The 27,898-nt window shown below is 40.2% G+C and overlaps 2 protein-coding genes and 1 long non-coding RNA gene across 5 annotated transcripts; 1 reads left to right on the top strand and 2 right to left on the bottom strand.

Annotated features, from left to right (window-relative positions):
- The first annotated feature begins 2,001 nt into the window (after positions 1 to 2,001).
- On the top strand, positions 2,002 to 15,375 carry LOC133635076 (uncharacterized). Its single transcript, XR_009822014.1, has 4 exons — positions 2,002 to 2,252; positions 4,173 to 4,306; positions 12,834 to 12,989; positions 13,067 to 15,375. It is a non-coding gene; the product is annotated as an uncharacterized LOC133635076 (long non-coding RNA).
- On the bottom strand, positions 4,741 to 10,298 carry LOC133635070 (carboxypeptidase N subunit 2). 3 transcript variants are annotated; one of them, XM_062027825.1, is made up of 2 exons: positions 10,221 to 10,298; positions 4,741 to 7,535 (listed from the first exon to the last, which is right to left on the bottom strand). In XM_062027825.1, exon 2 carries the CDS (start codon positions 7,524 to 7,526, stop codon positions 5,364 to 5,366), a length of 2,163 nt encoding a protein of 720 aa, XP_061883809.1. In that variant the 5' UTR covers positions 7,527 to 7,535; positions 10,221 to 10,298; the 3' UTR covers positions 4,741 to 5,363. The 3 variants fall into 3 exon arrangements, with proteins under 3 accessions (XP_061883809.1, XP_061883811.1, XP_061883810.1); XM_062027827.1 differs by lacking the exon at positions 10,221 to 10,298 and adding an exon at positions 10,090 to 10,110; XM_062027826.1 differs by lacking the exon at positions 10,221 to 10,298 and adding an exon at positions 7,828 to 7,846.
- lrrc15 (leucine rich repeat containing 15) lies at positions 10,649 to 26,197 on the bottom strand. Its single transcript, XM_062027830.1, has 2 exons — positions 25,969 to 26,197; positions 10,649 to 14,423 (listed from the first exon to the last, which is right to left on the bottom strand). The coding sequence occupies exon 2, from the start codon at positions 14,414 to 14,416 to the stop codon at positions 12,770 to 12,772; it is 1,647 nt and encodes a 548-aa protein (XP_061883814.1). The 5' UTR covers positions 14,417 to 14,423; positions 25,969 to 26,197; the 3' UTR covers positions 10,649 to 12,769.
- Between the last annotated feature and the right edge of the window lie 1,701 nt (positions 26,198 to 27,898).

Below are 27,898 nucleotides of genomic sequence, written 5' to 3'. Positions count from 1 at the left end.
CATATCGGTACTATAACACTTTTTTTTAACATGTCTGACATGTTTTAACTCGTTAAAGACAACTTACGGAATTGCTTCTACGCTGTTTTGTGTAACTCGCCTTTTTAAAAAAGGAACCTGGTAACTACCAACCTGTTTCTATTCTCAGTTTCATTTCGACAGTAATGGAAAAAAATAGTTTATGAACAGGTCGATAGTTACCTTGCCACTAAAAAACTCATGTACAAATTCCAATCCGGCTTCAGAACTAACCACTCCACTGACACATGCCTTCTCTATCTGAGCGACCACATCAAACATGAGGTGGACGAGGGCAAATACTGCGGCGTGGTCATGCTGGACCTTCAGAAGGCCTTTGACACCGTTAACCACGCTATACTGTTGGGTAAGCTCAGAGCAATTGGATTTGATAAAACCTCATCGAGCTGGATGCAATCTTACTTGGAGGGGAGGGAACAGGTGGTAGAGGTGAACGGCACCATGTCCCCACACCCCCTCTCAGTGAGCTGTGGAGTCCCCCAAGGCAGTATATTAGGGCCTTTACTGTTCCTAATATACATAAACGACTTGTCATCAGCGTGCGACTGTGAATTGTTCCTGTTTGCGGATGACTGCCCTGCTGGTATCAGACAGGGACAAGTCACAGGTGGAGAAAATCCTCAGTGCTGAACTCTGTAGAACTTGCACCTGGCTCGCTGACAACAAGCTATCCATACACTTGGGTAAAACGGAATCCATCCTGTTTGGGTCCCACATCAACCTTAAGAAAGTCAATGACTTCACTATAAAAGTGGGTGACATTGTTATCACCAGGAAGGATGAGGTCACCTAGGTTCCATTCTAGAGGCTAACCTTTCCTGTGATAAAACGGCAACCAAGGAACAAGATTTCTCTACAGAATCTCCTCTCTGGTCAACAAAAGCACCTTGAAGATTCTAGCGGGAACTGTCGTTCAACCCTTTTTCGATTACGCATGCACCTCCTGGTACCCTAGCACCTCCTAAACCCTCAAATCTAGACTCCAAACATCCCAGAACAAGCTAGTCAGGTTACTTCTAGACCTCCACCCCAGATCACACCTCACTCCTACCCACTTCTCCAAAGTGGGCTGGCTCAAGGTGGAGGACAGAGTCAAACAACTTGCACTGAGCATAGTCTATAAAATCCGCTACACTTCCCTGATACCGAAGTACATGTCAAACTACTTCCATAACGTAAATGACCGCCATAACCACAACACCAGGGGGAGCTCCACTAACCACGTTAAACCCAGATTCCGATCTAACAAAGGTCTTAACTCATTCTCTTTCTATGCCACATCAATATGGAATGCACTCTCAACAGGTGTAAAAGAAAGGGCATCTCTATCCTCCTTCAAAACCGCACTAAAAGAACACCTCCAGGCAGCTACAACCCTAAACTAACACCCTTCCTTCCACATCCCACTTCCCCTGATTGTAACTAATCAAATGTAAATAATAAAATGTATATACTTGTTCTTATGCTTTCTGAGCTCATTATGTTCTCTGCTTGCTGTACATATCCTACCAAGTCAGACCTACACTGTTACAATGTCCATTTCTCAGATGATATAATTGTTGATGACTGAAGTATGCTGATATCAACCAAACCTAACCCCTCCACATACCACCCCCTGGATTGTAAATAATTCAATGTGTATACTCTGATGATTATCTTGTGTGATGACTGTATTATGCTGTATATATTTATACCTTGAATTGATTAACGTGGACCCCGACTTAAACAAGTTGAAAAACTTATTCGGGTGTTGCCGTTTAGTGGTCAATTGTACGGAATATGTACTGTACGGTGCAATCTACTAATAAAAGTTTCAATCAATCAATCAATGAAGTCTTGTGCCGACATTTATTCACGTGTTCATTAGTTATGACGTAAAGTGGGCGTGGCGATAGTGTGTTGACGTTATTTGACCAGCAGGGGGCAGGAGGAGGATGGCATGCAAGTGAAAGTGGAAAGACCTCCTATTTAAATTTTACAAAAACATTTTTAAACCATTTTAAAGTTTAAAGGTGGAAACATAGCACATGTAGATACGCTTTGTGTTTACATTTAATCCAAAATATTGAGAAAACCGCTAAACAAAAGCGTACTATTTTCTATTGCGGATGGATCTTATGAAGCTGATCCGCCCGCCCGGTGACAACAAGTGAATTGACGCGTAGTAATCTTGCGGCGCCGCTTGTCTTCAACAAAGAAACTTTACTTTAAAGGTGAGTTTTGAATATATTTTGTAAATTCTTATGATAAGGATGAATCCTGTTTGAAATTATTGTAAGTGTAGATTTAACTTATTAACAGTCACTAAAACTTAAAGGAAGGCTGTGTTTATTGAAGGTTAGAGCCATTGTCATGAGTGTTTAGCATTAGCTTCTCATTCTTTCTAGAACTCCTTCTTTGTATGGTGTACTGTGTTGATAACCTTGGAGCATTTTGTTGACCAGGTAGGAAACTAACAAGTTAATCAAGGAGCCGGATGTCGCTAGCTAACCTGTCCCAGCCGGTGAAATGGTTTGTCTTATTTATCGACGACGCATTGAGTGCCGTGGGGCCGCCATCTTGAACCGGTCAACATCTCCATCTAGTGACAGGATCAAAGAAGTGTCAGCACATTTAATCCATCATAACTTTCTCACAAAAAAAATTGGCCCTAGTGTGTGAATGTGAGTGTGAATGTTGTCTGTCTATCTGTGTTGGCCCTGCGATGAGGTGGCGACTTGTCCAGGGTGTACACCGCCTTCCGCCGATTGTAGCTGAGATAGGCTCCCAGTGTTTCCCATAAACTGCCAAGATACCTGTAGCGGTGGGGGCGTGGCTATGGGCGTGGTCACCATGACATCATCGAGTAATTTGCATAATTTACTACAATGATATGATTTTCTCCAAAAAGGCTCAAAAATGTATACTTACTAATTAATAATAACAGTTTTGTTTTAAACATCCATCCATCCATTTTACAATATAATTACAACACTTTATGTACATATTTATATACAGATTTCAACAATAAGTTATTCACTGAAATATATTTATTAATTGTGGTTCTTACAAAAAATATATCTTATAAAATATAAAAGCTAAAATGTCTCTTAAAGCTCTGCCCCTTTAATTAGTGCATACTAAATAATTAAACTTTAGCCTACTACTACAACCACGTTATTTACCAGCAACATAAAGTGAAACAGAAGCAGAGGTGTCCTGCCACAGTCAGTAACAAATAAACAGAAAACAGTAGTGGTCAAATACAAATAAGGCAACAAGAGAAATATCCTACACTTCTCTTTTGTAAGTAAATCTGAATAGCCTATATGGGCATCTACATCAACTATATGATTTGCCTCAGAAGCTGGACAGGACTAAAAAAATGAAATAAAATAAATAAAAAAAAGTTTTTTTTAAATTTGTGGCGGACGTAATTCTTTTGTGGCGGGCCGCCACAAATAAATGAATGTGTGGGAAACACTGGGCTCCAGCGCCCCCCGCGACCCCGAAGGGAATAAGCGGTAGAAAATGGATGGATGGATGGAACTTTCTCAATACTAAACTGATTTTCACGAGTTTTTCATATAAGCTTCATATACATAGTTATGATGCAGTGCAAATGAATTGTCATATTTTCATGTGGGATCTGAGCCGAGGATGTCGTTGTGGCTTGTGCAGCCATTTGAGACACTCGTGATTTAGAGCTATATAAATAAACATTGATTGATTGATATTTTGATATTGACAGTGGGATTAACACTAATACAATATTCAGACTAGACTGTTGACAGGTGTTTGGAAACACTTTTAACACATATACACTATTTTATTTATAATATATACCAATTAAAGGGGAACTGCACTTTTTTGGAATGTTTTGCCTATCGTTCACAATCATATGAGCAAAGAACACGCTTGTCTTTTCTTTTTTAGGATTTTAAAGATGATAAAAACACTTGGAAGATGCAACTAATGCGAGTCACCATTGTAGCCTGCAAAGCCCCCTAAAACCACTTAAAAACGCTCCATCAACGTTTTATACACACACTGCAAGTATATATTTCAGTGTGACCCGTTTTCCACGGTCCGCCGATTTGTGCAAGAATACGCAGCACAATGATCTGCCATCGTGTTCTTTCTGCTGCTCAAAGAGGAGTCGACGACCAGTTCAAGATGGCTGTCAAATTTCCTGCGCCCCAAACGTCTATGGTTCGGCCACCTCTTCCAATCGAATCTACCAACTGTGAGCGGCTGAGCTTCCGGGTTCCGATGGGTTCTGCAAATTGTGAGTTCAAATATTTATTTCTTTGTTTTTTCACATTTAATATGTTTTTTTTTTTTTACAGTTATTTAAATTGTTGAAAGTAAAACGTAGAGATATATCTTAATGGCTGATGCAGGTTTATTGATTTTTAAATAGCCTGTTGGTACACTATTGAGGTGATTCAGTGCAAGAGTTTCCATATCGTATTTCTCTAGCCGTGGTCATGTGGTGACATCATTCATGGCATTATGAGAGGTATTTATTAAAGTCGGACTGAGTACGACAACATTACCATGAATTGATTAACGTGGACCCCGACTTAAACAAAGTTGAAAAACGTATTCGGGTGTTACCATTTAGTGGTCAATTGTACGGAATATGTACTGTACTGTGCAATCTACTAATAAAAGTTTCAATCAATCAATCAATCAATCAAACAAACACTGAAGGCCTGAAGGGTTTTTTGTATAATTTTTTTTTACAACTTTATTTACAAAAACAAAGCAGTCTCCAAGAGTATTAGAAAGTATCCAGTAACAAACGTGTCCGCATCATTCAACTTACTCTGTCATGAGCTTATCGTAATCAATTATTGTGGCCAATTAAACAATTACCACTCCACTTCAACTCAAAGACAGCAGCATAAGTCCTTTCCAGACTCCTGACTCATTTCACTTGACCAAACCTTTTCTAACATTCCACACTACAAAATAATAAGTTGTGCTGATACCGTTTCAGACGAATACCTGTATTGGCCAAAATACAAGGCTCCAATATCGGTACAGTATCAAAAGTCCTATTGTAAAAAGTACTGAAACATTGAAAAGTTTTTTTTAATGTGGATTCAAAAGATTTAAGAATATCAAAGTAAGTTCACCTGTTTATATAGTATTATAGCTTTTGTCTGAGTTTCTCCCAAAATATGAACATCCCTAACTTTTTGGAGTGAAGTCAAAGCTTCAGATATTTATACCAATGTTTCAGATTTGTCTCTTTAAGATGTGCCCTTTTGCTCTATTTTTCCCAATGTTGCTTTTTTACTTGGCAGTGTACTCCTGGTTAAAACTGTTCAAAGGCTTCAGGTGTCTTTCTTCCACAAGGGTATCAAGATGACTTCTCTCCTGTAGGAGAAGCGAGTGAGTTTGATCTGGTGCGGCCTCCTCTCCCAGCGCTGCAGCGAGCGCCAAAGAGACAATGTGACCTGAGTCAGCGCTAGTGTGCAGGACAGCTCCACCAGCAGCAGAGCAGTGTACACAACCGCCTCGGATTTGCAGCGATTTGATGCTTTTGTGTCCTTGTGCGTTGACGGTCGCTGGCTAGGTTGCACGGGACGGGTGAAAAGGACGTTTGTTGCTGTTGTGGGTGTATTAGTAGTCATTGTTGTCGGGGTGATAGGAACTGTTGTCATAGCCGTGCTGGGGGAGGTTGTGCTTCCAATAGTTGTGATTGTAGTTGCAGCCAACGTGGTGGCAGCTGTTGTCAGCGGGGTAGTTGGTGGAGCTGTTATTCGTAAAGTTGGTTTTATGGTGCTGGCTGGTAAAGCTGTGGTTGAAACGGCCATCAGCGTGGTGGTTTCTTCTGTTGTTGTGACCGCTGGTGTAGTCGGGACAGTGGTAGACTGAGTGGCCTTAGTTGTTGCAGGACGTGTGGTTATCAGTTGTGTCGTTGAAGGTATCGTAGGTGTGGAGGTTGCAGTTGGGACGGTGGTTGCAGTTGTGGGGACGGTGGTTGCAGTAGTGGGGACGGTGGTTGCAGTAGTGGGGACGGTGGTTGCAGTAGTGGGGACGGTGGTTGGTTCTGTTGGGATGGTGGTTGGTTCTGTTGGGACTGATGTTAGAGGCTGCATTGTTGTGGTGATTGGTTGTGTTGGAATTGTAGTCAGCAATGTTGTGTTTGTGAGTGGAACTGTGGGGCAGATCAACTCCTCCTCTGTCAAAGACTTGATCTCGCGTCCTTTAAGGATTTCCGGATTCGCACACGCAACTGCATTCGTAACGAGTTGGTCGTTGGCTTTAACCCAGACGTGGAGAGGTACGAGGTTGCAGTCGCAGTTCCAGGGGTTGTCATTGAGGAGAACTTTGGTGAGTTTTGTTAGAGGTTCAAAAATGTCCTCAGGCAGCGTTTGGAGGTTGTTGTAGGACAGGTCAAGGATGGTCAGGGATGGAATCTTTTCAAACACATCATAACCCAGCGACTCTATCATGTTGTTTTGCAGATTCAAATTGGTGAGTTTGTCCAATCCTTCAAAGTAGTCCACTGACAAAGCAGTGAAAAGATTCTTCGACAGATCGAGCTTCCTCAATTTCGTCAGGGGGCTGAATATCGCACTTGGGAGCTCAGTCAGATGGTTTTCGCTCAGGCTAAAATCTGTCATTTTCATTTCTCCAAAAAGCACATCTGGAAGACTGCTCAGTTTGTTCTTTTGCAGGCTCAGCTTTTTAAGGTTCGGGAAGCCCACAAAAAATTCTCCTGGTAGCTGTGTCAGCAGATTGCCATCCAAGAAAAGCTTTATGACTTTGTCTTTATGCGGAAACTGATTGGGAGACAATTCCTTGATTTTGTTGCTTTGCAAATTGATTTCTTCTAAATCTGGTAAATGATGAAAAATGTCCTCGGGAATGGCGGTCAGCTGATTTTCGTAAAGCCGCAGTTTTTGCAGTTTGTTCAGCTTTGAGAACCAGATGACCGACACGGCGGAGAGGTTGTTCTTAGCCAGATGGAGACTCAGGAGGTTCTCCAGGTCGTCAAAAGTCCCGTCTTCAATGGAGGCAATCTCGTTGCCTTGTAACTGGAGCTCTTTCAGGTTTTTAAGGCCGTCAAATAAACCTCTCGGCACATGACGGAGCTTGTTGAAAATCAGAGAGATTTTCTCCAGATTGATGAGGCCTGGAAAGACTCCGGTTGGGATTGACTCTAGCGGTGTGCTGGAGACTTCGATCTGCTTGACGTCTAGCAGACCTTCAAAAGCTCCCGGCTCAATTGTGGTTGTGGTGGTTTTAATGAACTCCACCTTTTCCAGGTGGGGGTTTTCCACAAAGGCTGCTTTGGGGATTGTTTTGATCTTGCTGTCCAGAAAGAAAACTTCAGTCACACCTGGTTTTAGTGTGCGAGGGATTTCTGTGGTAGCTGAACCAAAGACATCTTTGGTACAGTTTGTATTTTCTTTGCATGGTTGACTTTCAGCCGGTAGCGAGTCGAACAGTGCAAACAGGAGAAAAAGAACGACATGTTGCCTCTGCATGTTTAGTCACTGGAAAAAAGAAGACAACAGTGTCATCCCTTACATTAGCAAAGTGAGTACATGCTTCACATTTCACAGCCATTTTCATTACAGTTTATCTTCTCAAGGAAAAATACTATAGAAATGAAACTTGGATGTACTTTAGAGTCAGAGTCAGTGCACAGCTTGTGTAGCAGTAAAGATGACCTGTTCACTGAAAATGACTAAACACTGCGATGCATTGTATGAAACATGAATAACAACATGTTCTGTGACATGAAGGTGAGCATGATCCCCGACCTGATAAGGAGACTAAACACACCTCCATGATGTCGAGGTATCCTCATGCAGAAGGAAGGGAGGAAGAAAGAAAGATAGGTATGGCAGACAGGTAGGTAGGTACAGTTAGTAGGTAGGTATTGTAGGTACGCAGGTAGGTTGGTAGGTACAGTAGGTTGGTTGGTATGGTAGGTAAGTAGGTACAGTATGTAGGTAGGTAGGTAGGTAGGTCCAGTATGTAGGTAGGTACTGTAGGTAGGTAGGTAGGTACGGTAAGTAGGTAGGTACAGTATGTAGGAAGGTAGGTCCAGTATGAAGGTAGGTACGGTAGGTAGGTAGGTACAGTATGTAGGTAGGTAGGTAGGTACAGTAGGTAGGTAGGTACAGTATGTAGGAAGGTAGGTCCAGTATGGAGGTAGGTACAGTTGGTAGGTAGGTTCAGTATGTAGGTAGGTAGGTAGGTAGGTACAGTACGTAGATAGGTCCAGTATGTAGGAAGGTAGGTCCAGTATGGAGGTAGGTACGGTAGGTAGGTAGGTACAGTATGTAGGTAGGTACAATATGTAGGTAGGTAGGTTTAGTATGTAGGTAGGTACAGTAGGTAGGTAGGTACAGTATGTAGGTAGGTAGGTAGGTACAGTATGTAGGTAGGTACAGTAGGTATTTAGGTACAGTATGTAGGAAGGTAGGTCCAGTATGGAAGTGGGTACAGTAGGTAGGTAGGTTCAGTATGTAGGTAGGTAGGTAGGTACAGTACGTAGGTAGATCCAGTATGTAGGAAGGTAGGTCCAGTATGGAGGTAGGTACGGTAGGTAGGCAGGTACAGTATGTAGGACGGTAGATCCAGTATGAAGGTAGGTACAGTAGGTAGGTAGGTAAAGTAGGTAGTAGGTAAAGTATATAGGTAGGTAGGTCCAGTATGAAGGTAAGTACGGTAGGTAGGTAGGTAGGTAGGTTCAGTATGTAGGTAGGTAGCTCTAGTATGTAGGCAGGTCCAGAATGTAGGTTTGTATGGTAGGTAGGTAGGTAGGTACAGTAGGTAGGAAGGTAGGTCCAGTAGGTAGGTAGGTACAGTATGTAGGTAGGTACAGTAGGTAGGTAGGATTAGTACAGTATATAGGTAGGTAGGTCCAGTAGGTAGGTAGGTACAGTAGGTAGGATTAGTACAGTATATAGGTAGGTAGGTCCAGTAGGTAGGTAGGTAGGTCCAGTATGTAGGTAGGTACAGTATGTAGGTAGGTCCAGTAGGTAGGTAGGTACAGTATGTAGGAAGGTAGGTCCAGTAGGTAGGTAGGTACAGTATGTAGGTAGGTACAGTAGGTAGGTAGGATTAGTACAGTATATAGGTAGGTAGGTCCAGTAGGTAGGTAGGTACAGTAGGTAGGATTAGTACAGTATATAGGTAGGTAGGTCCAGTAGGTAGGTAGGTACAGTATGTAGGTAAGGGGAGTTTCTAACTTCCAGCAGTCATGTCAACATGGAGGAGTTCAAGATGCTTCCAGTAACAAAAGGTGAATCTCTATTAGGGATGGACCAATAAAACAATATCAATATATATCGCGATAGACGCATAATAAATATCAATATAAAATGCGTTCGATAAAACATTCAATTTATATTGATATTTATTGATTGGAAGAAACAAGAAATTATGAAGCAAGATTCAATGCATGAAGTCACTCGCACAGCTAAACAGGAAACAGGAAGTGTCCCTGAGCAATGGGAGTGACACATTAACAGCCAATCAGGGAAACTGCCAAGTTTGGTTGCGCTGTCTTTCTGTCTCGCTGTGGATTCTCTGCATGGAGTGAGAAGAGAAGGATTTGTTGGTTTTAAAACATCCTGTCGGTTTAATGAGCAGCTTCCCAAACTACTCTGCGTAGTGTTCAATAGTGTATTCACTACTGCCATCTGGTGTCTAGAAACTGCAACTACATTCAAATTTACTGCAAATATTTCATCACCTTCTCCACTGATAAACAGCACTCTTGTTAACTTGAAAATTGTTTTACTGTGTTTATTGGCAGGCTTAAATAATGCATAAAAATATCAATAATTATTGATGTTGAACTATATAAAAACACATATGGTGATACAGTTTTCAGCCATTTAGCCCAACCCTAATCTATTCAATTCAATACCCAAAAGGCTAGATACTGATGTTGATAACAATGATGATAATGATCACACTGAATATTCACACTAAACAATGATTTGTTTAGACACTGTGTGTTGAAACATTTTTAGTGGATATATTGAAATAATATTGCCAAACAAGCTGTACACTGACTACCCTTGAATATACCTAAGTGTTGTCCCTTGGGAAGATATAATAACATTGTTGCGGAGACAAAAGCAAATGTCCACTGCAAAGGACGCTGGTCCTCAGGAGGATATCCATGAAGTTATCTCCAATGAAATGTTGGAAAATCTTACCTAATGACTTCCTGTGGCAGGATGCAGCAGAGAGGAAATGCAAAGAGAAAAAGTCGTACTAGTTCTTGTTTATATCAGTGTTGGCATGCAGTGACCGAGCTGGGCGTGGCCAAATAAGCTCCTGTGACTGGAGATAAGAGCAGCATTTTGTGTAGTGCAACACCACTCCAAAATAACAAACTGCTTTTTGAAGCATGCCTAATGCTTTACGTGATTTTTTTTAATTAAGGAATATTTTGTTTCAATGCAATATAAATAACCAAACAAAATAGTGTGAATGTGCACCGTTAAACATTCTGGGCCTTCAGAAAAGTACATATATTTGCTCTTGTAATGTGTGACATATTTTAAGGTACAAAAATGAACTTTTCTCTCATTGGGCATTTTTACCCTGAAAAAAAGGAACAACTATTCAGACTGATCCTTTGCTGTCATTGACATTTTTATTACATTTTGTAGAAGCGTGAAAACCATACCATGAATAATTACAGGTGATGTAAAACAAATCCCAAACTGTTATTTGTATTCAATACATTCCTGTTAGAATCTAAACCAATCCATACTTATTAATACTGAAGCACAAGCACAACAAGACACAGAAATCCCAAACATACTTTCCATACATTTTTAGGCGCATCCAAAGTATAATAAGCTAAACCTAAAACAAATATTGTTTTTGTTTTTTTCCAATTGGTCTGTAGTTGACTTGGTTCTATGGTACAATGAGTAAGACATAATATTTGGAATCAAATAAGACATATTATGATATTATATATACATTTATGATGTATCAAATATTAGGATTAAATAAGTAATATTTAAGCATTTAATAGTTGTATCAATTTGTCGGTTCTTTGTGATGTTTGGTGTAGTTGTAGCAAAATGACCAGCAGATGTCAGTGTTGCAAAGCAAAGTAAGAGTCAATAATAGAACACATACTGTATGTATTTACTGTACAAAACAACCATTCACGCCTATGTAGAATTCAATGTTGTCCCTACTGAGCAAGTTTTGAAAAACCCAACACAGAGATAAAATTCCAACCAGCTTCTCCTGACTCCAGTGGCAACCACCACACCACCATTAGCATGTTATTGTTTCCTATGTAGACCAGTTTAATAAAATGATACAATTCAGATTTGGACATGTGTCATTGTGATCCTGACGTCATCTACACACACACCCATAAAAAAACAATCAAGAATCATAAGTACAGCAGTAGACCTTGGAATATGGTGGACATACCGTAATTTCCGGACTATAAGCCGCACCTGACTATAAGCCGCACCAGCTAAATTTAGGGGAAAATACAGATTGCTCCATATATAAGCCGCACCCGACTATAAGCCGCAGGGTTTTGATGTGTAATTAGCGTAGTATATAGGAGTTCCTGCTACCACGGAGGGGATTGTCGGGACAGAGATGACTGTTTGGGAACGCAAAGCGTCCCATTTATTAACAATAAATCTTTCAATCATTCAATCAAACTTTCACATCTTTGACATGGCGAACAGCATTCGTGCAGAGTACAAATAATACAACGGTGCAAAGTAATACAAAGTGCTCGCCTGTACGTTATCAAAATAACCAGCCTACCGGTATATGAAAAGTCAGTCCTTAATCATTGTGTCATCGTCTTCCTCCTGCGTACTAAAACCACCGAAATCCTCTTCGTCGGTGTCGGAGAAGAACAGGCCGTAAATAAGCCGCACCCTTGTATAAGCCGCAGGGACCAGAACGAGGGGAAAAAGTAGCGGCTTATAGTCCGGAAATTACGGTAATTTACATTACATGTGCAATTCCCTTGTGGATCAATACAGTTTGTCTAAGTCATATCCTCCTGAGAACCAGTGTCCGCCGTAGTGGACATTTAAATTGTGTCGAAACGTGTATCTCTGACCAAAGAAATGGACCAAAAATAAATGTCCACTGCAGAGGACGCTGGTTCTCAAAAGAACATTTCATTAGAAAAACAAAAGTCGGCCAGTGCAATAATGGTGAATTTACCCACAGGAAAGAGACCCATATAGGCCCGAATACGAGAGTATTTATTTCATGGCAAACAGTCTAAAAAAGGCATATCATCTAATATTAAAGGTCATGAGAGTTATACTCACAAACCAGCAGGTGGCGCCAAATGATTTCCCTTTCCTTACTTCCAGTAGTTCTGTCTCACTCACACACACTAGTGACTCAGATATATAGCCAGGACACAAAAAGGGTGTCATAAAGATTGGGCGTATTAGCAAACAACAGAGAAGGAATTATAACTATTAATAGGATACATTTTAAGACATTTATGATCAATAAAGAAATATGATACTGCAAACTTTTTTTGTCTTAAAAACAGGCCTTGAAAAAAATAAGTAGTCTTATATCCTGGGTTAATTTACTTCCATGTTGACGCCTCCTGATGTAGACACCAAAGTGCATGCTGGTTGTTACGGGTGTGCAGTAAATGAGTCACTTTTAAATGCAAAAAAGACATCGTATGTCGGCGTTTCAGTGTGCAATTTGATGCTTTGACTCGATTAGGTCGGACATTCATCTACAGCACAGAGTTCCTACTCCTGTGTCCAATATTTCCCCTTCCTTTCTTGTTCTTTCTCCAGCAAAGACATCCGATGATGGCGGCGCTGATGACGACTGTGGCCACAACTGCGATGACAATCAGGATGACCGAAGTACGGTTAGAAACTGGTCCCTTGTCATTCTCTGAGGAAGACGTGGTGTTCACAGCAGGTGGTTTGCTCCTCCTCTCCGTCGAGGTCAGTGGTGTCTGCTGCGTGGAACTCTGCAGCATCAAGTCCTCTTCTGTCAGCATGTCAATTATCTCCCCACTCAGACTGAGAGGAGAGTCACACACCACTTGGGTCTGGTTGGTTTTGGATGGGTGCTTTCTCAGCCAGTTCTTCAGAGGCAGGATGTCCTTGTCACACCTCCAGGGGTTCTGCTGCAGGAGTATCTCATCTGCCACAGAGATGGCATCTAGAATTTCCTGTGGCAGGTTTTGAAGAGAGTTGTTTTTCAGGTCAATCTGTCCCAAGTGACTCAGGCCTTTGAGAAAACCGACAGGTAGATGACTGATGAAGTTGTGCTCCAAGGAAATGTTTACCAGCCTAGGAAGACCTTGGAATGTTCCAGCATGCAAAGTCTTGAGCAGATTTGTGTGAAGTGATATTTCTCCTATCTGTTCCAACCCTTGGAAGGCATTGGTGGACACCTCGCTAATCTGGTTACGGCTGAGCACCAAGAGTTGCAACTGAGTCAAATTTTTAAAGGTGTCATCCTCTACTTGTCTCAGCTTGTTGTCATATAGCCACAACTCCTGCAGGGCCATGGGACCAAACACACCAGGACTACAACTTTCCAACTGGTTTTCATACAAGGATATCTGAGCTAGGAGGGGAAGATGTAAGAAGAGTCCTTGTGGGAGAGTTCTCAGTTTGTTGTTGGAAAGGAACAGCTTTTGGAGGTTGGGAGTCTTTGAGAACAGGTCGTGCTGGAGATGAGTGATATGATTGTCCTGTAGGGTTAGTTCTGTCAGGTTTTCAAGGCCATCAAAACTTCCGCTAGGAACTTCTACTAGTAAATTTTTGTTTAGCCGAAGGTACTTGAGCTTAGAAAGCCCCTTGAATACCCCACTCGGTAGCCCACTAATAGAATTTCCTGCTAGCAAAAGGTACTCCAGCTCATTCAGATGGTGAAAGGTTTCCACTGGTATTGAGGTCAACTGGTTCTTACTCAGATCAAGGGCAGTAAGACTTTTGATTTGGAAGAACCATTTTGGTTGGAGTACAAGGATCTTGTTGCTATTCATATTCAGAGTCTCAAGCTTTGGAAGATTCTGGAACAAGGCCTCTGGAAGATCTTGCAGTTCTGTTTCAGTAACCACTAAAGACTGAAGGTACAGAGTGGAATCCAACGTGCCGGGTTGAACCTCCCTCAAAGTACAGTTTTTAATCCAAATGCTCAAGACTAGTGACAGAGAAGTAAGGTCCTCTGGTTTCAGAGAGGAGATCCTGCAGTTGGAAAGGTAGAGAGCAGTGGTAGATGGAGGCAAGTGAGGGACATCTGAGATTCCAATGCATAAGATTCGGTTGCCTTCACATTTGCATCCATCAGGACATGTCTGAACAGCAACACTGAGGGAGCACAGAAGCAGGAGCACTTGAAAGATGAATGGAAGGAGCATTTTGTCCCTAGAAAAAAGAACAAGACAGGGCAACATTTAGTGGATTATCAGCAGTATTGGGGTCCAATAAACTTATTTTGGCAGCACAGTTTCAATGTGGTATGTCACATCTGCCTCACGGTCAGGAGGTTTTAGGTTTGAATCTTGGTCAGACCTGTGTAGAGTTGGCCTCTTCCCCCCCCTGCTTGCCAGGTTTTACTCCGGGTGGTTTTCTGTTTTCCTCCCACATCCCAAAAACATGCATTTTGTGTGAATGTCAGACCCTAAAACTACTATTTTGTATATGTCTTGTGATTGACTGGAGACCAGTTCAGCACCTCTTGCCCTACGTCAGCTGGAATAGGCTCCAGCTCAGCTGTGGAACCAAACAGGACAAGCGGTATGGAACATGAAAGAATGAATGAACTTCTATCCATCAGTGTATCAGAATATACAAGAGGTACTTAGTAGTTGCATTTCAGTACAGATCTTGACCAAGTCCTTATATTACAAGCATTTTGATTTTAACCAATGCAGCTTTCTGTCTTTAAACTAGTAAGGCATTCTGGGCTTACATCAGTTAATTTTTTACCCGTTTTGGTAAAATAATTTTCACACAAAATCAAAGGCATTTTTTTCAATCATGTTTCCAATATCCATTAAATAACAATTTAATTAGATAGCAATAAAAAATATATATTTCTTAGCTTCGTCGACCGTCATTATCTTAAAATTAACTCCTGTTTGCAACCTAGCTAACTTTCCGGCGTTTGGCGCCACCTGCTGGTTTCCCTGCATCAATCTCTAGACCATTGATGATAAACATCCAATCATCCATACAATCCGGCCCGCGAGATGAGTTTGCTAATTGTAAAATTGAGCTGCATTCTTAAATGAAAGAAACTGCTGTTCTAAATGTGTCCACTGGATGTCACAATAGCAATTCTGTTAGGCAAGCAAATGTTTTTTACCGGGGCAAGCAAGTGTACCAAGCAAGAGGTACAAGGTAAAAGCGGGGCTGCGTCTCCTCCCACTCGACCCAACGTAAAACAAACGGGAGTAAAATAAAAAATTGGTAACCTCACTTAAAATTCTGCATGAGACTCTGCTCATTGATATAGTTCTGTGAAAATGATTGTCTTCTGTGCAAATTTTTAAAAAAGTGAACTGTGGAAATGACAAATGAGGTAGTTGATACATGGAAGCATTTTTATTTATGCTTTATTTTGTTTTTTGTTCAGTACGAGATGAGCTAAGATTTAAAGTTGAATTGCTTTTTTAGGTACACTGAGATGAAGTCTAAGTTCAGCGTGTTCTTCATGGTGTTTTTGAAACACTGAGCTAAAACGAGTTTGACACCTCTGCTCTAGTCCCTGAATATAAGATGATCAGTCTTTTTTGGACTTTTTTCTTGGCCATATGATATTACATCTATTTGTTACCGTATTTTTCGGAGTCGAAGTCGCACCGGAGTAGAAGTCGCAACTGCCGAAAATGCATAATAAAGAAGGAAAAAAACAAATAAAATAAATTTTTGGGGGAAATGTATGGATTCAGGAGGAACAGTGTGGTTTTCGTCCTGGTCGTGGAACTGTGGACCAGCTCTATACTCTCGGCAGGGTCCTTGAGGGTGCATGGGAGTTTGCCCAACCAGTCTACATGTGTTTTGTGGACTTGGAGAAGGCATTCGACCGTGTCCCTCGGGAAGTCCTGTGGGGAGTGCTCAGAGAGTATGGGGTATCGGACTGTCTGATTGTGGCGGTCCGTTCCCTGTATGATCAGTGCCAGAGTTTGGTCCGCATTGCCGGCAGTAAGTCGGACACGTTTCCAGTGAGGGTTGGACTCCGCCAAGGCTGCCCTTTGTCACCGATTCTGGTCATAACTTTTATGGACAGAATTTGTAGGCGCAGTCAAGGCGTTGAGGGGATCTGGTTTGGTGGCTGCAGGATTAGGTCTCTGCTTTTTGCTGATGATGTGGTCCTGATGGCTTCATCTGGCCAGGATCTTCAGCTCTCACTGGATCGGTTCGCAGCTGAGTGTGAAGCGACTGGGATGGGAATCAGCACCTCCAAGTCCGAGTCCATGGTTCTCGCCCGGAAAAGGGTGGAGTGCCATCTACGGGTTGCGGAGGAGACCCTGCCCCAAGTACCTTGGAGTCTTGTTCACGAGTGAGGGAAGAGTGGATCGTGAGATCGACAGGCGGATCGGTGCGGCGTCTTCAGTAATGCGGACGCTGTATCGATCCGTTGTGGTGAAGAAGGAGCTGAGCCGGAAGGCAAAGCTCTCAATTTACCGGTCGATCTACGTTCCCATCCTCACCTATGGTCATGAGCTTTGGGTTATGACCGAAAGGACAAGATCACGGGTACAATCGGCCGAAATGAGTTTCCTCCGCCGGGTGGTGGGTCTCTCCCTTAGAGATAGGGTGAGAAGCTCTGCCATCCGGGGGGAGCTCAAAGTAAAGCCGCTGCTCCTCCACATCGAGAGGAGCCAGATGAGGTGGTTCGGGCATCTGGTCAGGATGCCACCCGAACGCCTCCCTAGGGAGGTGTTTAGGGCACGTCCGACCGGTAAGAGGCCACGGGGAAGACCCAGGACACGTTGGGAAGACTATGTCTCCCGGCTGGCCTGGGAACGCCTCGGGATCCCCCGGGAAGAGCTGGACGAAGTGGCTGGGGAGAGGGAAGTCTGGGTTTCCTTGCTCAGGCTGCTGCCCCCACGACCCAACCTCGGATAAGCGGAAAAAGATGGATGGATGGATGGATGTATTTGATAAAAGCCAACACCAAGAATAGACATTTGAAAGGCAATTTAAAATAAATAAAGAATAGTGAACAACAGGCTGAATAAGTGTACGTTATATGAGGCATAAATAACCAACTGAGAACATGCCTGGTATGTTAACGTAACACAGGGGTCACCAACGCGGTGCCCGCGGGCACCAGGTAGCCCGCAAGGTCCAGATGAGTAGCCCGCTGGCCTGTTCTAAAAATAGCTCAAATAGCAGCACTTACCAGTGAGCTGCCTCTATTTTTTAAATTTTATTTATTCACTAGCAAGCTGGCCTCGCTTTGCCCGACATTTTTAATTCTAAGAGAGACAAAACTCAAATAGAATTTGAAAATCCAAGAAAATATTTTAAAGACTTGGTCTTCACTTGTTTAAATAAATTCATTAATTTTTTTACTTTGCTTCTTATAACTTTCAGAAAGACAATTTTAGAGAAAAAATACAACCTTAAAAATGATTTTAGGATTTTTAAACACATATACCTTTTTACCTTTTAAATTCCTTCCTCTTCTTTCCTGACAATTTAAATCAATGTTCAAGTAAATTAATTTTTTTTATTGTAAAGAATAATAAATAAATTTTAATTTAATTCTTCATTTTAGCTTCTGTTTTTTCGACGAGGAATATTTGTGAAATATTTCTTCAAACTTATTATGATTAAAAATCAAAAAAATTATTCTGGCAAATCTAGAAAATTTGTAGAATCAAATTTAAATCTTATTTCAAAGTCTTTTGAGTTTCTTTTAAAATTTTTGTTCTGGAAAATCTAAAAGAAATAATGATTTGTCTTTGTTAGAAATATAGCTTGGTCCAATTTGTTATATATTCTAACAAAGTGCAGATTGGATTTTAATCTATTAAAACATGTCATCAAAATTCTAAAATTAATCTTAATCAGGAAAAATTACTGTGCCGTGAGAAATTATCTAATTTCACCTATTTGGGTTAAAAATATTTTTTACAAACCAGTAATTATAGTCTGAAAATGTGTCGGTGCTGTCTAGAGCTGGGCAGAGTAACCGTGTAATACTCTTCCATATCAGTAGGTGGCAGCCGGTAGCTAATTGCTTTGTCGATGTTTACAATCATGGCCACCAGCAGCGAGAGCGATTCGGACCGAGAAAGCGACGATTACCCCATTAATTTGAGCGATGATGAAAGATTTGTGGATGAGGAAAGTGAGAGTGAAGGATTAGAGGGCAGTGGAAGCGATTCAGATAGGGAAGATGCTGTGAGAGGCGGGTGGGACCTGATATTCAGCTGGGAATGACTAAAACAGTAAATAAACACAAGACATATATATACTCTATTAGCCACAACACAACCAGGCTTATATTTAATATGCCACAAATTAAAAGGGTTTTTAAGCCTTTTTAAAAGGCATTCACAGTCTGTGGTGCCCTCAGGTGGTCAGGGAGCGTTCCACAAACTGGGAGCCCATTGTTTGTAGCTTTGTCCTCGGAGGTTAGCTTGTCCGGAGCGCAGGTGTTGTGTGGAGGGTTTGGGGGTGAGTAGTTCTTTGAGGTAGAGGGGGGCATTTCCATGGAGGCACTGGTGGGTTAGTAGGGAGACTTTGTATTCAATCCTGAGTGGAACAGGAAGCCAGTGAAGGGATTTGAGAATTGGTGTGATATGGAGACAATATGAATGTGTCTCCATGGCGACACGCAATATCTTCATCTGCACCACTTTACAATTGTACACGCAGTCTTAGTAGATCACACGCCCACTCACAGTACACGCTATTTTTATAGTTTGCAGACGCTGTTCACCGCGGGGTATTTGTATCTTTGTAAATCAGGCCCTAAATGTTCTGAGCTCCTGTTTCAATGCAGTTTTCTGTGCCGTAGCTCAACTCTACGACAACTGAATTCCTGTAAGTTGCCGTCGTGCAAAGTCAACTACAGCAGATGAAAGGTTGAGTCTCTTCTTACGGTTTTACCACAAGTTGTGTGAAAGGACTAGGCCGTGCCACGCTGTGACCTACTTCTACGCCACACATTTACCGTTATGGCTCGTAGGGTTGGAAAGTTTTACGGGTTGAGAGCTGCCGTTTGTTCGTTTGTGTTCATTTACTGACCTGTTTCTTTGCAGAGAGACGTTTGCTTCTGATAAATGTGTCTTCCTGAATGCAAACCCACCCGGAAATTAAGTGATAAATTTCCCCCGACTAATGCTTTTTCCTAGTAGTGCTTTCCCAGACCCATGACACGAGGACAGGATCCCTCTCCTAATGTCCAAATTACTCCCCCAAAAAAGTTCCACTTGAGTTTATGTGACATCTTTTCTGCAAGGGCGTGATTGTGCAGAATGGAATGATGGAAAGTAATTCAGTTTTTGTACTTCACTATAAAGTAGAGTTGTCAAAAGTGTTGATGCACTGATACCAAGAAAACATGCAAACTACACTGCAAAAACTGCAATCTAAGTAAGATGAAATATCTCAAATAAGGGTGACATTTGCTTATTTTCTGTCTGATAAGATAATTCTTCTCACTAAGCAGATTTTATGTTAGAGTGTTTTACTTGTTTTCAGGGTTTTGGTCCTAAATGATCTCAGTAAGATATTACAGCTTGTTGCTGAGATTTGATGACCTATATTGAGTAAAACATGCTTGAAACTAGAATATCAACTGTTGCAAAGCTGTGTCATCAACACTCGCAAGTATCCATCCATCCATCCATCCATCCATTTTCTACCGCTTATTCCCTTTGGGGTCGCGGGGGGCGCTGGAGCCTATCTCAGCTACAATCGGGCGGAAGGCAGGGTAAACCCTGGACAAGTCGCCACCTCATCGCAGGGCCAACACAGATAGACAGACAACATTCACACTCAAGTAAATTTTTTTTTTTATTGTAAAGAATAATAAATACATTTGAATGTAATTCATCATTTTAGCTTCTGTTTTTTCGACAAAGAATATTTGTGAAATATTTCTTCAAACTTGTTATGATTAAAATTCAAATAAATCATTCTGGCAAATCTAGAAAATCTGTAGAATCAAATTTAAATCTTATTTCAAAGTCTTTTGAATTTCTTTTAAAATTTTTGTTCTGGAAAATCTAGAAGAAATAATGATTTGTCTTTGTTAGAAATATAGCTTGGTCCAATTTGTTATATATTCTAACAAAGTGTAGATTGGATTTTAACCTATTTAAAACATGTCATTAAAATTCATCTTAATCAGGAAAAATTACTAATGATGTTCCAGAAAAAGATTCGAATTAGCTAGTTTTTCTCTTCTTTTTTTCGGTTGAATTTTGAATTTTAAAGAGTCGAAATTGAAAATAAACTATGTTTCAAAATTTAATTGTCATTTTTTTCATGTTTTCTCCTCTTTTAAACCGTTCAATTAAGTGTAAATATCATTAATTATTAATAATAACAGAGTTAAAGGTAAATTGAGCAAAGCCCTTCGCATTAATCAGTACCCAAGAAGTAGCTCTTGGTTTCAAAAAGTTTTTTTTAAAGTAATAATTTCTTATTTCAAGCATTAAACAAAAAATCATGTACCGAGCGCATATCATTATGTCAAGATAATGGCACTAGCATTTACTTCATTTAAGAACATTTTTCAACATATTGAGCAAAAAAGTCTTTTTTTTTCTACCAAGAAAACTGCACTTATTAGTGAGAATATACTTATTTTAAGGTATTTTTGGGTTCATTGAGGTTAGCTAATTAGGGACCGCACGGTCCATTGTCAAAGGAATCCCAAAGGGGAGTCCTTTTGCAATGGGACGAAAGGACACTATTGTATTTGTAAGGTTTTATTATTCTTTATTATTATTATTATTCCGCCGCCACAAAAAACTCTAATTTGACCCACTTAACATGTTTCAAAACTCACCAAATTTGACACACACATCAGGACCTGCGAAAATTGCCATCTAATAAAAAAAACCAAACCCCAAAAATCAAAATTGCGCTCTAGCGCCACCTAGGAAAAAACAAACTGCCTGTAACTCCCACTAGGAAAGTCGTAGAGACATGAAACAAAAACCTGTATGTAGGTCTCACTTAGACCTACAATTCATAATGACACATCCTCGGGCAAAAACCAACAGGAAGTTGGCAATTTCCCCTTCAAGACAAAAATGTACTAAAAACACTCATTTTTGCCTCTTTGAGCTGTAATTTGACCCCCTTAAAATACTTTAAAACTCACCAAACTTTTCACACACATCAGGACTGGTGGAAATTGCGATCTAATAAAAAAAAAAAAACGAACCCCAAAACTCAAATTTGCCCTCTAGCGCAATTTTTGAATAAAACAGAGACCAAACTGCTCCTCAGAGGAAAACACAGACAAAACTGCTTGTAACTTCCGGTAGGAACGTCTTAGAGACATGAAACGAAAACCTCTATGTAGGTCTCACTTAGACCTACATTTCATAGATTGACACCCTTCAGCAAAAATCAACAGGAAGTTTGCAATCCCTCCTTCAAAACTAAATTTTTGTTAAAACCGGTCACCAAACATCAAACATTATCTCCTCTGAGCGTGTTTGTCGTTTCGGCTTCAAACTACTACAGGAGAGAGATTGAACCCTTCTGATTGATGGATACTCAAAGAGTTTGGATAAGTGCTACGGTTTTCATTTTACAAGCCTTCAAAGAACCGCTGCGCTGATAATGCTGCTGTGATTTTACGAGCCTTAATAGAACCACTGTACCACTGCGCTGATGTCAACAAAAGTATTGGGACACTTACGACTAACAGTAGACAAAAGTTTTTGGACACTTAGGACTAGCACCTGCAAAATATGCGGGCCCGACCAACGCTGCTTGCAGCTTTAATTATTATTATTCTTTATTATTATTATTCTTCCGCAGCTTTGTGCACTACTTTGCCCCCCTTAACATGCTTCAAAACTTACCAAATTTTACTCACACATCAAAAAACGCGTACACAACACTTTTAGTCAAAAAACCAAACCCCAAAACTCAAAATTGCGCTCTAGCGCCCCCTAGGAAAAAACAAAAACAAACTGCCTGTAACTCCCACTAGGAAGGTCGTAGAGACATGAAACAAAAACCTCTATGTAGGTCTCACTTAGACCTACATTTCATAATTTAACATCCTCGGGCAAAAACCAACAGGAAATTGGCAATTTCCCCTTCAAGACAAAAAATGACTAAAAACACTAATTTTTGCCTCTTTGACCTGTAATTTGACCCCCTTAAAATACTTCAAAACTCACCAAACTTTTCACACACATCAGGACTGGTGGAAATTGCGATCTAATAAAAAAAAACGAACCCCAAAACTCAAAATTGCGCTCTAGTTTTACTTGTTTTGGAAAGTCTTGACAAGCCGAGTTTTCTTGTTCTTTTGGCAGATAATTTTGCTTAGTTCAAATAAAATACTTTTTTTCTTCTTCTTTTTGAACACTGACTTTTTGCAGTGTATACATTGATATTTGCTTTTTCAATATCGTCCGTACTGCACTGCAGAAAGTCAGTGTTCAAAAACCAGAAAAAAAAAAAAAAAAAAATTAGGGGTATTTTACTTGAACTACGCAAAATGATCTGCCAATAGAACAAAAAATTTCCGCTTGTCAAGACGTTCCAAAACAAGTAAAATTAGCTAACCTCAATGAACCCGAAAATACATTAAAATAAGTATATTCTCACTAATAACAATTGCACTTTTCTTGGTAGAATTTTTTTTTTGACCTTTTTGCTCAATATGTTGAAAAATATTCTTAAATAAGTAAATGCTAGTGCCATTATCTTGACATAATGATGTCAAGAAAAAAAAAATGTCATGCTTGAAGTAAGAAATTATTACTTTAAAAAAGAAGTTTTATACTTGTGAGTAGGGATGTCCGATAATGGCTTTTTGCCGATATCCGATATTCCGATATTGTCCAAGTCTTTAATTACCGATACCGATATCAACCGATACCGATACTGATATATACAGTTGTGGAATTAACACATTATTATGCCTAATTTGGACAACCAGGTATGGTGAAGATAAGGTCCTTTTTTTTTTTAAATTAATAAAATAAAATAAGATAAATAAATTAAAAACATTTTCTTGAATAAAAAAGAAAGTAAAACAATATAAAATCAGTTACATAGAAACTATTAATTAATGAAAATTAGTAAAATTAACTGTTAAAGGTTAGTACTATTAGTGGACCAGCAGCACGCACAATCATGTGTGCTTACGGACTGTATCCCTTGCAGACTGTATTGATATATATTGATATATAATGTAGGAACCACAATATTAATAACAGAAGGAAACAACCCCTTTGTGTGAATGAGTGTAAATGGGGGAGGGAGGTTTTTTGGGTTGGTGCACTAATTGTAAGTGTATCTTGTGTTTTTTATGTTGATTTAATAAAAAAACAAAAAAAAAAACGATACCGATAATAAAAAAAACCCGATACCGATAATTTCCGATATTACATTTTAAAGCATTTATCGGCCGATAATAGCGGCCGGCCGATATCATCGGACATCTCTACTTGTGAGTGTTGATAACACAGCTTTGCAACAGTTGATATTCTAGTTTTAAGCATGTTTAACTCAATATAGGTCATCAAATCTCAGCAACAAGCTGTAATATCTTACTGAGATCATTTAGGACCAAAACCCTTAAAACAAGTAAAAGACTGTTGTTGTTGTTGTTGTTTGGGACAAGTGTTGTAAATTAGCTTTGGCTACAAACACTATGATGCATACATTGGATAACTGTTTCAGATGTCTATGTTTCTGTATCTGTCCCTATTTCAAACAAACCTTTATATATATATATATATATATATATATATATATATATATATATATATGTATATATATATATATATATATATATATATATATATATATATATATATACAAACCCCGTTTCCATATGAGTTGGGAAATTGTGTTAGATGTAAATATAAACGGAATACAATGATTTGCAAATCATTTTCAAGCCATATTCAGTTGAATATGCTACAAAGACAACATATTTGATGTTCAAACTGATAAACCTTTTTTTTTTGTGCAAATAATCATTAACTTTAGAATTTGATGCCAGCAACACGTGACAAAGAAGTTGGGAAAGGTGGCAATAAATACTGATAAAGTTGAGGAATGCTCATCAAACACTTATTTGGAACATCCCACAGGTGAACAAGCAAATTGGGAACAGGTGGGTGCCATGATTGGGTATAAAAGTAGATTCCATGAAATGCTCAGTCATTCACAAACAAGGATGGGGCGAGGGTCACCACTTTGTCAACAAATGCGTGAGCAAATTGTTGAACAGTTTAAGAAAAACCTTTCTCAACCAGCTATTGCAAGGAATTTAGGGATTTCACCATCTACGCTCCGTAATATCATCAAAGGGTTCATAGAATCTGGAGAAATCACTGCACGTAAGCAGCTAAGCCCGTGACCTTCGATCCCTCAGGCTGTACTGCATCAACAAGCGACATCAGTGTGTAAAGGATATTACCACATGGGCTCAGGAACACTTCAGAAACCCACTGTCAGTAACTACAGTTGGTCGCTACATCTGTAAGTGCAAGTTAAAACTCTCCTATGCAAGGCGAAAACCGTTTATCAACAACACCTAGAAACGCCGTCGGCTTCGCTGGGCCCGAGCTCATCTAAGATGGACTGATACAAAGTGGAAAAGTGTTCTGTGGTCTGACGAGTCCACATTTCAAATTGTTTTTGGAAACTGTGGACGTCGTGTCCTCCGCACCAAAGAGGAAAAGAACCATCTGGATTGTTATAGGCGCAAAGTGTAAAAGCCAGCATGTGTGATGGTATGGGGGTGTATTAGTGCCCAAGACATGGGTAACTTACACATCTGTGAAGGTGCCATTAATGCTGAAAGGTACATACAGCTTTTGGAGCAACATATGTTGCCATCCAAGCAACGTTACCATGGACGCCCCTGCTTATTTCAGCAAGACAATGCCAAGCCACGTGTTACATCAACGTGGCTTCATAGTAAAAGAGTGCGGGTACTAGACTGGCCTGCCTGTAGTCCAGACCTGTCTCCCATTGAAAATGTGTGGCGCATTATGAAGCCTAAAATAGCACAAGGGAGACCCCCGGACTGTTGAACAACTTAAGCTGTACATCAAGCAAGAATGGGAAAGAATTCCACCTGAGAAGCTTCAAAAATGTGTCTCCTCAGTTCCCAATCGTTTACTGAGTGTTGTTAAAAGGAAAGGCCGTGTAACACAGTGGTGAACATGCCCTTTCCCGACTACTTTGGCACGTGTCGCAGCCATGAAATTCTAAGTTAATTATTATTTGCAAAAAAAAAATAAAGTTTATGAGTTTGAACATCAAATATGTTGTCTTTGTAGTGCATTCAACTGAGTATGGCTTGAAAAGGATTTGCAAATCATTGTATTCCGTTTATATTTACATCTAACACAATTTCCCAACTCATATGGAAACGGGGTTTGTGTATATATATGTATATATATATATATATACTTATATATATATATATATGTATGTATTGTGAGTTGTTTAAAGTTTGTGTAGATATTTTGACTAGAAATTAGAATGATATTCTACAGTTTTTCCATTGTATTGACTGAAATTCTCTATAAAAACGGTTACTTTAAAATATCCCCTGGTAGTAACTAAGGTAGAAAACACTCCTGTTATGTTAATATCAACTCATGTCAAATTTAAAAAAGGGCAAAACTTTGCTCGTACTCGCCGTCATCACCTTTCCCCAAATCAGACGCTACGTTGACAAACATTTCAAAAAGCCTAACTTGGCTCACGCGGCGTTGTGCGTACTTACCTTGGCCGGTGGCAGGCGAGGAAGTGAGAAGAGCTCTAGTTGCTGTTATCTCTAATGCACGCCCTCCCTTCCTCTCACAAATCCTTGCTACGCTTCCATCACATGTTCTTCGTCATCACTAAAAATCCTTTTGTCCAGTTCTTTTTTTTTAAATTTAATTTTGTTCCCTGGTGAAATGTGTGGCTGGTGCCGCTGGTGTGGTCATCCCACTTTCCCAACAATCCTCTGCCTCACATTCTTCTTTCATGGGTCAAGGCAAGCCCCACCCTCTGCTTTCAATGCACGGCCCTGCACCAGCAATGTGCTTGCAATTACTTCAGCTTTTCTACGTTTTTTTGGTGACGCAGTTGCAGGAAACAGATGTTGCGTCCAAGTCGAGATTTTGTGGGGAGGAAGTCTTTGGTTTTCAGTATCGTTTTTTTTTTTTAAATTTATTAAATCCACATAAAAAACACAAGATACACTTACAATTAGTGCACCAACCCAAAAAACCTCCCTTCCCCATTTACACTCATTCACACAAAAGGGTTGTTTGTTTCTGTTATTAATATTCTGGTTCCTACATTATATATCAATATATATCAATACAGTCTGCAAGGGATACAGTCCGTAAGCACACATGATTGTGCGTGCTGCTGGTCCACTAATAATACTAACCTTTAACAGTTAATTTTACAAATTTTCATTAATTACTAGTTTCTATGTAACTGTTTTTATATTGTTTTACTTTCTGTTTTATTCAAGAAAATGTTTTTAATTTATTTATCTTATTTTATTTGATTCATTTTTTTAAAAAGTACCTTATCTTCACCATACCTGGTTGTCCAAATTAGGCATAATAATGTGTTAATTCCACGACTGTATATATCGGTTGATATCGGTATCGGTTGATATCGGTATCGGTAATTAAAGAGTTGGACAATATCGGCATATCGGATATTGGCAAAAAGCCATTATCGGACATCCCTAGTTACTTTTTCACTTTATGTCCATCATGTACACTGGAGGTGTCAAACTGGTTTTCATTGGGGGCCACATGGCAGTTATGGCTGCCCTCTGAGGGCCACTTGTGATGGTGTTTTACATACACTTGTAAAGAACATAATGTCATGGCTGTCTTGAGTTTCCAATCATTTCTACTAGGGATGTCCGATAATATCGGACTGCCGATATTATCGGCCGACAAATGCTTTAAAATGTAATATCGGAAATGATCGGTATCGGTTTCATAATTATTCAAAAAGTAAAATGTATGACTTAAAACGCCGCTGTGTACACGGACGTAGGGAGAAGTACAGAGCGCCAATAAACCTTAAAGGCACTGCCTTTGCGTGCCGGCCCAGTCACATAATATCTACGGCTTTTCACACACACAAGTGAATGCCACGCATACTTGGTCAACAGCCATACAGGTCACACTGAGGGTGGCCGTATAAACAACTTTAAAGGCCTACTGAAAGCCACTACTACCGACCACGCAGTCTGATAGTTTATATATCAATGATGAAATCTTAACATTGCAACACATGCCAATACGGCCGGGCTAACTTATAAAGTGCAATTTTAAATTTCCCGCTAAATTTCCGGTTGAAAACGTCTATGTATGATGACGTATGCGCGTGACGTCAATGGTTGAAACGGGAAGTATGCGGACGCATTGAAACCTATACAAAAAACTCTGTTTTCATCGCAAAATTCCACAGTATCCTGGACATCTGTGTTGGTGAATCTTTTGCAATTTGTTTAATGAACAATGAAGACTGCAAAGAAGAAAGTTGTAGGTGGGATCGGTGTATTAGCGGCGGACTACAGCAACACAACCAGGAGGACTGAGAGGTGGATAGCAGACGCGCTAGCCGCCGAACTCACCTTAACTCCCTCCGTCTCCGGGCCGCCGAACGCATCTGTGATCGGGTGAAGTCCTTCATCG

This window comes from Entelurus aequoreus, linkage group LG19, assembly GCF_033978785.1.
Source record: "Entelurus aequoreus isolate RoL-2023_Sb linkage group LG19, RoL_Eaeq_v1.1, whole genome shotgun sequence".
In the NCBI taxonomy this organism is placed as follows: domain Eukaryota; kingdom Metazoa; phylum Chordata; class Actinopteri; order Syngnathiformes; family Syngnathidae; genus Entelurus; species Entelurus aequoreus.
Note: the sequence above shows the minus strand (reverse complement) of the source record. Positions and strands in the feature narration are given on the sequence as shown.